Here is an 11349-nt window from a genome sequence, read left to right as displayed (position 1 = left end):
ATCGTCAACTTTATAAGAGTAGTCTAGTTCAAAAAAAAAATTGTTTGACCTGCAATAAGTCAGTAATCAGTCCATTGATGGTAAAGATCGAGTTCATTCTATTTTTTTTGTTAATATCAGCAAATTCAATGAATTTTGATTAACAAAATGATTTATTTGTTAGTTAGAAGTAAACTTTAAGGGTGCTAAATGTGATTTTTTAAATCACAAAAAATCTATGTATAATTACAACAAACTTTAAAGAGAAAAGTGTATTATCCCAAGAAAAAGATAAAAAGATAAGAATTACCTCGTAAAACACGATTTTAGTTATATGCAGTTGAAGATGGTTACGTACAAACATTGTGAATCACATGTTCATAATTAAAGGTCGACACGCGTGCTTGCCCAAAAGACTTCGTGAGTTACAGTACACGTACACTTAGTATCATCGTGGACAGTGATGACATAATTTATTATATTTTTAAATAATTTGATAATTTATTATATTACATAATTAAATTATGAAAATATTTATGGAGAATTACACTCTCCTACGCCCGAAGTTTAATGTAATTATATATGAACGTTCTGTAGTTTAAATATATATAGTCCTCTGAAATTTATTTTCGTTTAACAAATAAATTCGTTCGTTAATTAATATATATCGAATTTGTTGATATTAAAACAAAAATCAACTAAAAAATCCCATTTACATATTAATGCATGTGAGAATATATATTTTCGTCATTATAAAGATAGTTTAATTAAAAAAAATTATTAACCCTGCAATAAATCAATCGAGTGTAAATATTAATTTTCATTCAATTTTTTTTTATTTATATCAAAAAATTCAATAAATTTCAACTAACGCAGGAACCCCATTTGGTAGGTGAATCTCAGAAAATTATATGTAATTTTTTAAACCTCATAGGGTCTAAATGTAATTACACTAAATTAAGGAAAGTGTAATTATCCCATTAATTTAAGGTTAATTAGCGTGGCTTAAAGTCGAGTCGTAGAATATCTAATTACAAAATTAATGTTTGTGCTGATTGTTTAAACGTTCAATTCCTTTTCCTTTTAATTATTAAAAAAGAATTCAATTACACACATTAGAAAAAGGAAAGATGCAAAAAGAAAATAAATAAATAAATAAAATCAAAAGGGCTAATTGCGGCCTTGCCTTTGCAGCTACATACGGCGCCCACTATAGATATTGTCCTGTTGTGTGTTTATGATAAGTTAGAATAACTTTATGTGCAGATTTTTTAATACAAATATAGCTTTTATTTTTGTACTGAAAATAAGTTGTATTTTTGTTTTAAAAAAAATTAAGCTGTAGTGAGAATGAAAAATATCAAATAGTGAAAAAGTAAAATATCAAAGCTGGGGTATTCAAAAAAATTAATGAGTTGTTAATTTATTTATAATATATTAACAAATATTGATCGTTAAATTAATTATAAATGTATGATTACTAACCATAATTTTTATTTATCTTTCATGAACTTATTTTAAAATAAAATCAGACATCTCATGAACTCTGAAAACATGTTACAATTAATATGTTTTAATAACGTTAGCCAAACACATTCTAAAATATGGTCAATACATAATCAATAACTTTAAATTAATCATTTAATGGATTCTAAAATTTAAAGTACAGTGGGTTTTCGATGCCAATTTGGTGGTACAGATTCGGACGCACGCCTGTGGCGACTATCTCTTAACCAAATCAAACCAAGTACAAACATACATAATATGAACTAAACTTTCAACCAATCACATAGTCTAGGAGCTGTCTATGTAATAACATTAATTTCCATTATAATTGTCAAAGTCATTCATAGTTCAACATCCATCATATTATGGTGTTCTATCTATATCTGCACATACAATATGCAGCCCAACAGGACCTCCACGTCCGTAAAAAGAACATACATATAGATATGCCAGGATTAGATAGCCCCGCCCGTATAATATATAATCATTTTTCCTGTTCTGCCAATTGATACGATGATGCAATTACTTGTCGAGGATGAATCCGGGCCCGTAAGCCGTCGCGATAGGTTGCGGTCAGCCCGGGTGAGAAGCGAGGAGTGGGCTGGGGATGGGCTAATTCGAGACGATATCGTCTCAACAGTGTGATTGCTACACTTTTCAGCTCCACTAGCGCCATCTCTTTCCCCAAACAGACCCTAATCCCAGCCTGGAATACCGGGTATTTGAAAGGCTTTTCGGGCCAGAAAACGCCATCTCTCAGCCATCTTTCGGGCCTGAACTCGGAGCAATCTGGTCCCCAAATCTCTTCCATTCTTCCCATTGCGTAGGGGTGATAAGTAACTCTAGTGCCCCTCTTCACAAAACTCCCGTCGGGCAAAACATCGTCCTCCGAGCAAAATTTTGAATCGAACTGGATCGGTGGATACAGTCTCATGCTCTCGTAGACTGATGCATGCAAGTAGTGGAGCTCCCGCATTTGTTCATGGCTGGTGAGCGTCTCGTCGGGCCCGATCACCATGTTGGCCTCGTGTAATATGGCGGCCTCCACTTCCGGGTGGCGCGACACCAGCCAGAAAAAAGTTGTCAGGGCGGAAGCCACCGTGTCACGGCCCGCCAGGAGGAAGCTTATGACTATGTCTCTGAGATACTTATCGTCACTGATACTGCTCATGAATCTCGACAGAAGGTCTTTCTGATCGGAAAACCCGAACTTTCGCCGTTGCCTGATGACCTCATGAGCTAACACGTTGATAATCTTGATGGCCCGCCGGATTTTTCTCTCGCTGCCGATGTTCAACAGTCTTTTGATCTTCCAAACGAGTGGGGAAGCCGTCATGGCTCTCTCAGCCGAAAGCTTCGACGCTAAATCGAATGAGACTGCAAATTCAGATAGGGGCAGCGACAGTTCCAAACACTTGGGGTCCAGCCCGAATGAAAATCTACAAATACAGTCGAAGGAAAATCGTCGAAAAACATCTTGTAAATCCAGAACTTCTTCCCCCCCGGAAACCGATTCCATCAGGGGTATTAACCTGCGATCGATTTCTTGATGGACGACTTCAAATGCAAAAGCCCCGATTGAGACCCGACCCAGTTCAAGACTAGCCATTTTCCGCTGAAATCTCCAGGAATCACCATCAACGTTGAATATTCCCCGGCCCAAGAAATCACCCAAGATTGCGGAAAAGGGCTTCCCTTTCGGGAAATTATCGAACCTGGTTTTCAGCATGTACTCAACGTTGTCGGGATTGGCTGTGATGGTGTTGTTAAGAACGTGGATATGGATGGTCCGAGTGGGGGAATTTCGAAGAAGGTGAGCGTACCAATCACAAAGATTAGGGAACTGGACAGCCCACCGGGATTCAATGTATGATTGGCAGATGTCGCAGGTACACCAAACCCTCAATCTCAACAAGTGGAGAACGTGCAAGACGCTGATGATGATTAGAGGCAAAAACAGGACGATAATCCAGGAGTCATGAAAAGACTGATGAAGCCAAGAAGATGCAGACTCCATGGACAAAAATTATGAAATAATTAAGATAAGAAAGAAATCAAAAAAATCAAAGGATATAAGAACAAGGAAACGAAGACCACTGGGACTATATATATATATATATGTAATAACAATACATATAATCAAAAGGAAAAGAAAAGGAATCTAGTCTTTATCAACTATTGTTTTTGTTTTTTCAGTTAATTGAAAAGAGTACATATGTTCACATGAGGATATAGACCTATGTACATTTATATATATCCATGTTGTAGGAGATTTTTTATCCAAAATAAGTTTGGTCAAATCAAATAAATTACAAATATAATATATTTGTTGTAAAGCAATTTGATGACAAGTATATTGTATTTACCATATAATAATTTATTCAAAATCGACTAATTTAATTTAAGTCAAATTTTCTCCTATGTTGTACGTATATAATTTATTAATTAATAAATAATAATCTAACTACTCACGAATTTAAATTTCACTGACAACATAGATCCCCGATTTCCAACAACGTATTAAATATAAAAGAAAATAGTGATAAGGGTGGATTTAGGGTGACAGCGTTAGACCAACATAAAAGTTAGTGAGAGAGAGTATATACATGTAAATATGAAGTAATTAAGTGATAGAAAATGAAAGAAGAAAAAAAGCATGAATAAGGCGTGGGATGAGAGAGAGGATTAATTAGAGACAACAGAGGAGAGAGACGTCATTCTTATTACCTTAATGAACTGAAGTTTTTTGTACAGATTCAGACACGTGCGATTATGCTTTCCCATTATATATACCAACCGCTGTGTAGAATATCGGACAAACTCGCCCACACACTGTACCTACAGGTGGTTGGACACGTTATCATGCTCCCACGACTTGCTAATTAATTACTATAGTCTGTGAATAATTGATTTTAATTATTTGAGGTACGGTCACTGATTAATGTTGTTACCTATGTTTAATTTGTCCCTTCCTAAGTACGTATGACCAGGAATTGTACACTCATCTATATATATGCATATATATATTTATATGAAAGTCGATACGAATCTGATTAAAGTATTCATTTGAATATAATAAGATCGTACGAATATTATGTATTTAGTATTCACTTTTACATACATATACACGTTAATCAATCGTGTAATTTTTGTGTTTTTTTATATATACTGAAAAAGGAAAAATAACAACTTTTTTATTTTTTCATTATACATATATTATCATGCGGCTTTTTTCGTTAAATATATAATAAAAAAAAGGGTCATGAAATCAAATGTTGTTATTTTTAAAATTAAAAAATGAGAATTCATAACCAATTAATCAAGAGTGTAAAGATCCTAAATTACGAGATAATAAATGCCAATTTTTCAAAAAATGAATACCAATCTCAAATTGAGGATACAATTAATTTCTTTACACACATAATATAACATGAGATAATGAATTTTGGAACAATTGATTTTAGAAAAAAATAATTATGGCGTTTAAATTTATAATTTCAATAAAATAATTATACAACTCTAAAGTACAGTTAAATTTTAAAATTAACCTCATATCAAGTGAATTAATTTAACGAATATAGTGATAATTAAATAAAAAATAATTTCAGGAGGGATTTTCTTGGAAAAATTTAATTCCAAAAGCAATTTTTGGTAAAGGGGATCAAACAATATAAAAATTGGGATTACACTTAAAATACATATTTAGTGTATACATACATATATAGATATGTATATATAGTTCTTCCTTAAGGTTGAAGAAAAATAATATTTGTAAATGATGAAGCCACGTATTGATGATGAATGAACACTTTAATTAATTATTCACTTTATTAAATAAAATTTATTTTTGGTAAATTTATTTAAACATCTATACTATCCTAAAAGAAAATCTATTGATCGTACCGATTTTTTATTTATCTATTTTTATCTTTTTATTTATTGTATTCTTAAAAAATTACCCATAATAGTAATTTTATTTTATAATTATATATTTTTTCTCCACCTTACTACTTTATTTTCTCAAATTTTTAAATATTAAAAAATTACGTACAACAATAATTAATATATATATATATAATGAATGACCTGCAAAAGGGATGTTGCAGGTAAGTCTATATTGATTGCATGGGTGGGGAGGTGGGTGAATAGTTGGACGTTGCTGATAAACTCGCCACGTTGCCTGCTTGTTGTTATCCACACACGTCGCTCTTCTTACACTATTAAATAATATTAATTTATATATATAGTAATTTTTATTTCTTTTATTTATTTGACTATTTTATTGTATTGAAAAATATAGATGCAGTAAATTATGCTTTTTAAGGGGAAAAAAATTAATTGTGCTAGTTTTAGTTTCTCCTTACATTAATTACAATTTTTTTTTGAAATCAATAAAAAAAACATAACGAAATTTCATATTTATCCATGATTGATTTATTGTAAGTTAAATAAATTTTTTCTAGTCAAACTACTCTTATTTCGACACATGCTAATGCATGTGAGAAGTAAATTTATTTGATTTGTAAAAGCCAGTAATAAGTTAATAGATGATAAATATAAATTTTTATTAATTTTTTTTTCATTGATATAAGAAAATTCTATAAAATTTGACTAATCTTTTTTTAGGTATATAGAGCTTGACTAATGAATCAAGTGGTCGGATTTCCTTATCCAAATCATTTCCATGTTTTTATTTCCTTTTTCCGGAAAATTTAAATGTTAGCCAAACAATTATTATATCAAATGGGATTCGGGTTCAGTCAGACTACAAAATAATTTATACCTTCTTACGTACATTATTTTGTAAAAATGTGTAACAGTAGTTTGATTAGAAAAGATTTATCTTATAAAATCAGTAATAGGTCAATTAATTTATCAAATGAATATAAATATTAACTAAATATAATTTTTAAAACTATATAAAATCTACGTATAATTTCATAAAATCTTAACGATGGGCAAACGTTGTCCTACATACGATGGGCACTCGTGAGACATGGTTGGCCGGCCACCCCCAAATCAATCAAAACATATATAAAGCAACCACCTCTTTTTCCATCATCCTTTGACTCTCAAACGTTTTTGACAACACGTTATGTTGTGCTCTTTGATTCTTCTCCTCCCGTTTTTTTCTTAGTTTCAAGTTACTATGATGTCTGCACTTCTCGATGCTACACTCGATGTTTTGTATAAATGCGTCTAACAATCATTCATATATTTGGTATTCGCATCATAATATGTCGTACCTGAATTGCATTTTGGTGTCAACGTGTAAAAACGTATCGTTTGGTAAAGTACATAAAACATATTCATAGACAAGAATCATCGTACTTTGATCTCTTTCACCTAGTGTTCAAGCAAGGCTGAGTTACTGTTAATCATAGTGAGAATCGAATGTAAGACTTCTTGATTAAGCAGTACTCGACCATTTGTGCTGTTTTCCTGTTTCGACTTGCGGGCTGGAATCACGATGGAGATAAAGCAGATAATTAAGCAACGCACCAAATGAAAAGTCGATCCACTAACCAATGTGGGATGATGGAAATAGTGATTAATAGCGGGTCGAGTGGACTAATTACAATCATTAACATAGGATTAGTTCCACTAATCATCCTTAATCACAGAAAAGTTGGTACAAGATTGACTCCAAGGATTGAAGGAGGGCCATACATCAACAGGTTCATGTGAAGTGTCTCTAAAAGTAATCTTTAATCCAATAAGCTGGATTAATCAACTCAATCGATCACACATTTCATAACTGACCATCAGATAACTTATATAAAGCAGATGATGTCACATCCAAATATTAAACAACGCTACGGTGAGCAGAGGGGTGAGGAGGAGGTGTAAAGGAAGTCACAGGAAGAAGCACAAAAATGACAAAATTAATAGTTGTTCATGAATCATATGTCAAACTTTCTTTGTCAGATTTTGATCATGCAAGCATGAAATAATATAACTTTATCCTTGTGTGAAGAGAATTCGAATAAAATATGCTGGTTCCATCAGTCTGATGATGGAACAATTTAAAAACATGAACAACTGGCTATGGGGACCGATACCTTTCACAACGAGAAGCTGCTGATGATGCAGGAAACGAAAGTGAATACAGAAGGTGGGACATGAGAATAGCTCGGCAAAGCACGTGGTGAATCTTTGTGGAGCCCGTCCCTACAGCGGCCATGTCCTGCTGAAACATATAACATGTTACATTTACATATTCTGGTCAAGTTCAATGATGCCAAATAATTATGGTCCAGAGCCAAGTTAAAAAAAGAAAGTTTTCTATTTCGGTATCGTGCCTGAAGGGTTGCTAGCAACACGGCCATATGCTTGAGGACAAAGAAGATAAGCTGCAAGCCTGTTGAGCTAATTTTTGCAGCTTTTGATGGAAAGAAGTAGCCAGCATCTTCTGCAGATATGATATCCACTCGTATCCAATTCCTGTAAACCAACAAATAACAGCTATTCTTCAAGCTACTATAATAAATATATCCACATCAACGGACACGAGGTCCTGAATGTGTAATTTTATAAGATATTCAAGAATGGACTACTATCATTGATGCTCATTGCATAGTAATATATATATATATATATATAAGTTCTTTTCTAATGGATTAGTGGAGGTTGTTGACGGCAGCTGCAACTTGACAGATTCTAGTAACTTGCCTGTGTAAGAAAGAAAAACTTCCACTTCATTTTAATGGTTTGAGTAAATTTCATGTTTTCTTCAATCTAAAGGAGAGGCCATTAATAGAAGCTTCTACTGATCATGTCCCAAGGAACGGGGCACGACGTATTCTCTAACACTCGCGTTAACATGCACGTGATGGAATTTTGTATTTCCAATCCGCAATCAGCTTCATTAGTTCGTATAGAACAAACTTTTGCCCTCCAAACAGACTGTCCCCCACTAAATGCTTGTTTTCTACTATTAATCATCAGCACAACACCACATAAAAGCATAGTGTTTGACTGGATGCCAAGTGATTTGATTCTCTCTGACTCTTAGAGGAACCTAATTCAGATAGTGCCTACCCCCTTTCGTGGTTGGTGTCTAATCAACTTGTTACAAGCATACCACCTTCATTCTAAAACGTCTAATTATAAGTCTCATTCCAACAAAAGGTGTTTTACATGTGAATCATTTCCCTAGTGCTTCCGTTCTTCCTTAGTATAATTCCATCCATCTTGAATAGAAGCATAAAATCAAAGTGCCCATAGTAGCAGGGAAAGTATTTCACCAAAAACGTACAGATAAAAGCACATCAACATTTATTGAGACCAGACTATCAACGGAAATGAATTAACTAAAAACTGCGGTAAACAGCATTGCAGAAGTAAAGGAAAAAGTTTAAAATGAATGAAACGAGTAAATATAGATAACTTGCAGCAGTTAAAGCCTCTTTGTTACATATGCTAAAAGTCTATAAACCTCATTTGGCAACCAGATCTTGCTCAGAACATATATTTTGCCATTGATTGGTGAACTCAAGGTTTGCTCTGAAGTTGGTCATGATGTACAAACTATAACCAATCAATGCTTTAAGGAAAAAAAATAAGCAACTTTTGCCCATGCAAGATTATCGACAATCAATCATTTTAACTGTTCTTTGCATGTGGAAGTTGTCTAGTTTTGTTCATATCCTATACTTCTTTTTTCCTTCATGCATATATGATCCTGAGCTATAAATGTTACATCAGGAAGACAACGACAGACACGTGGACGATGAGAAGTGAACATTATCACGGCAGGTTTGGATTTTCATCAATCTTGAGTTTTTAGTGGGCCTTCATTTAAATGTTTGGAGAATTATGGCTTCCTAATGTCTTAGTACATAGTAGCATCATGGAGTTGTACATAAGAATGAGAAGACAGAAAAGAATAAAATTCAGCAGCTCTTACTTGTCATCACATCCTCATTGCTTAAAGGTTATCTGAACAGCACTCAGTCCCAATTTTTCATGAACTATTTGATGTATCACCAAACACATTGAAAGCATAAGAAGACTTTTCCCTCTTTCTAACCTTTTTATATTTTGGCCAAAATAGATGTCCTGTTCTTGTGAATCCAGACAGATCCTTAATCTACTCAAAAGCATTCCTCAACATGAAAATCTTGAAGTAAAAAGAAACAAATTAGCTCCATATGAACTTCCTCAAACACAGGAACAGTGATCAGTGTGGATGAAATTCCCACCAAAAGAATCTGGAAAAACTTAAAACACTATCATTTGACCCCTATTTGAATTGAAAAGCTAATCAAATTGCTCTTACTATGGTCAGTGATAGTAAAACAAACACACAACAACCCACTCCAACAAAAGCTTCATCCACTTCAATTGTTAACCAACACTTTTCGAGTCAGATTAAGGGACCAGATCTGTGAGACTACCTGCACATGGACAAAAGTAGAATACAAACAGAAAATGTCTCATCTTTTTCTTGGAACTCTCACACCCACAAATCAAGATTTTGAACAGCACTTCATTATCCAAATTTATACAGGATTATTAACGTGCGGAAATGCTAAGAGTAAGAGATATGCATAGACTGAAGAGACAAAGGTTCATGTCAGCACTAAATTGTCCAAACGAAAAGGCAAAATCATACACAAACAAATGCCCATGGCTGGAGCTTTCGATTGCAAAAGTAGAACCTTCGTGCCAGCATACAACTAAAACTTCCATGCCTAGAGCTTTATCGATTGTAAATGGACAAGAATTAAGAAAAATACAAGAACTGGTAGTTATTCGGGCACCCAAAATTTGATCGGACAAGCCTGAGTTCTTGATTCATCTGACCAGTGTTCTGGGTCCAAGAATCTATACGAAAGATGAACCTGGTCTTGGCAAATCTTAGACACAGACAACCAGGCCCGAATAGATGTGAGTAAAGATCCAAGATTCTATTTAAAATGTAGAATTCAGGCCCGAACTGATGTTTGATCAGAGCCCAAATTAAAGCATTTGCAGCTATTACATGGAGCACGTGAGGGATAAGACGTGCAAAGAGACGATCTTACGTATTAGTTCTGGAACAGCAAATCTTGTTCCAAATTGATCTGCCACCTAAACAGAAATTTGAGCAGTGGGTGTATACACCCTCAAAATTTTTTAATCAATTTTAATTTAATTTAATTTAACTAATTATAAAATAAATATAATATAATTATCATATGATTATTATTTTTTGAACTGTACACCAATCACATCGTAAGTATATTGTATTGATCATATAATTTGTTCAAATTTATCAAACACATCTACCTTAGATTTTTTTTTTTCTATCTATGTTAGAATTTTTCATACAACTCTTTTGTGTTTCCCGAGTTTTTAATACTTTCAGCAATTTTTTCTTTTTTTTGATTGAATTTATTATATAAATCAGTAGATCAAGAATAACAAATCAATACACCAATAATTTTTAGCAATACCAACAATTTATAATTAATAAATAAATCCAAGATTTTACATTCTTGCTGCATTACAGCTTGCAAAGGACATCATCATGCTGGATTATGAATTATTGAATTAAGAGGGTGTTTGGCTAAATTTATAAGCTCTTCAAAATATTTTATAAAATATTTGATATTTGATAAGCTCTAATAAAATATTTGGCTATATTTTTTTTACAAGATCTTTTAAGTTATATAAAATTAACATGCAAGAAGACAAAAATATCCCCATACACTCTCTCTCTCTCTCTCTCTCAACAGACATGCTCTCGCTCTCTCTCTCACAGACACACACTCTCTCTTTCTCTTTGTAGGATTCTTTTTTTTTTATTATTTAATTTTTCTAACATTCGGAAAGAGCAAATTTTTCTAACATAGTTAAATAAAAATAAGATTGGTATTG

At 33.1% G+C, this 11349-nt stretch overlaps 2 protein-coding genes across 6 annotated transcripts; both read right to left on the bottom strand.

Annotated features, from left to right (window-relative positions):
- Positions 1–1787: 1787 nt before the first annotated feature.
- On the bottom strand, positions 1788–3646 carry LOC105161816 (cytochrome P450 94C1). The gene has a single exon (XM_011079629.3). It carries the CDS (start codon positions 3500–3502, stop codon positions 1970–1972), a length of 1533 nt encoding a protein of 510 aa, XP_011077931.2. The 5' UTR covers positions 3503–3646; the 3' UTR covers positions 1788–1969.
- A 2780-nt stretch (positions 3647–6426) lies between these two features.
- Positions 6427–10534, bottom strand: LOC148788210 (uncharacterized). 5 transcript variants are annotated; one of them, XM_088880427.1, is made up of 4 exons: positions 10103–10534; positions 7788–7929; positions 7548–7675; positions 6427–6944 (listed from the first exon to the last, which is right to left on the bottom strand). In XM_088880427.1, the coding sequence occupies exons 1-4, from the start codon at positions 10177–10179 to the stop codon at positions 6896–6898; spliced, it is 396 nt and encodes a 131-aa protein (XP_088736553.1). In that variant the 5' UTR covers positions 10180–10534; the 3' UTR covers positions 6427–6895. The 5 variants fall into 5 exon arrangements, 3 of the variants coding, with proteins under 3 accessions (XP_088736553.1, XP_088736555.1, XP_088736554.1); XM_088880429.1 differs by lacking the exon at positions 10103–10534 and adding an exon at positions 8924–9355 and having other exon boundaries at positions 6432–6944; XM_088880428.1 differs by having other exon boundaries at positions 6442–6944; positions 7548–7672; positions 10103–10507.
- Between the last annotated feature and the right edge of the window lie 815 nt (positions 10535–11349).

Source organism: Sesamum indicum, linkage group LG5 (assembly GCF_026168435.1).
Source record: "Sesamum indicum cultivar Baizhima isolate 11 linkage group LG5, ASM2616843v1, whole genome shotgun sequence".
In the NCBI taxonomy this organism is placed as follows: Eukaryota; Viridiplantae; Streptophyta; class Magnoliopsida; order Lamiales; family Pedaliaceae; genus Sesamum; species Sesamum indicum.
The sequence above is the reverse complement of the archived record's forward strand: the minus strand, read 5'-3'. Positions and strand labels throughout refer to the sequence as shown.

Coding starts and splice junctions, on each gene's coding strand:
- LOC148788210 (XM_088880427.1), bottom strand. CDS start 10,179: ATGGAAGTTTTAGTTGTATGCTGGCACGAAGGTTCTACTTTTGCAATC. Junction 7,676..7,787: donor TGTTGCTAGCAACCCTTCAG/GCACGATACCGA, acceptor TATATGTTTCAG/CAGGACATGGCCGCTGTAGG. Junction 6,945..7,547: donor GCAGCTTCTCGTTGTGAAAG/GTATCGGTCCCC, acceptor TCGTGATTCCAG/CCCGCAAGTCGAAACAGGAA.
- LOC105161816 (XM_011079629.3), bottom strand. CDS start 3,502: ATGGAGTCTGCATCTTCTTGGCTTCATCAGTCTTTTCATGACTCCTGG.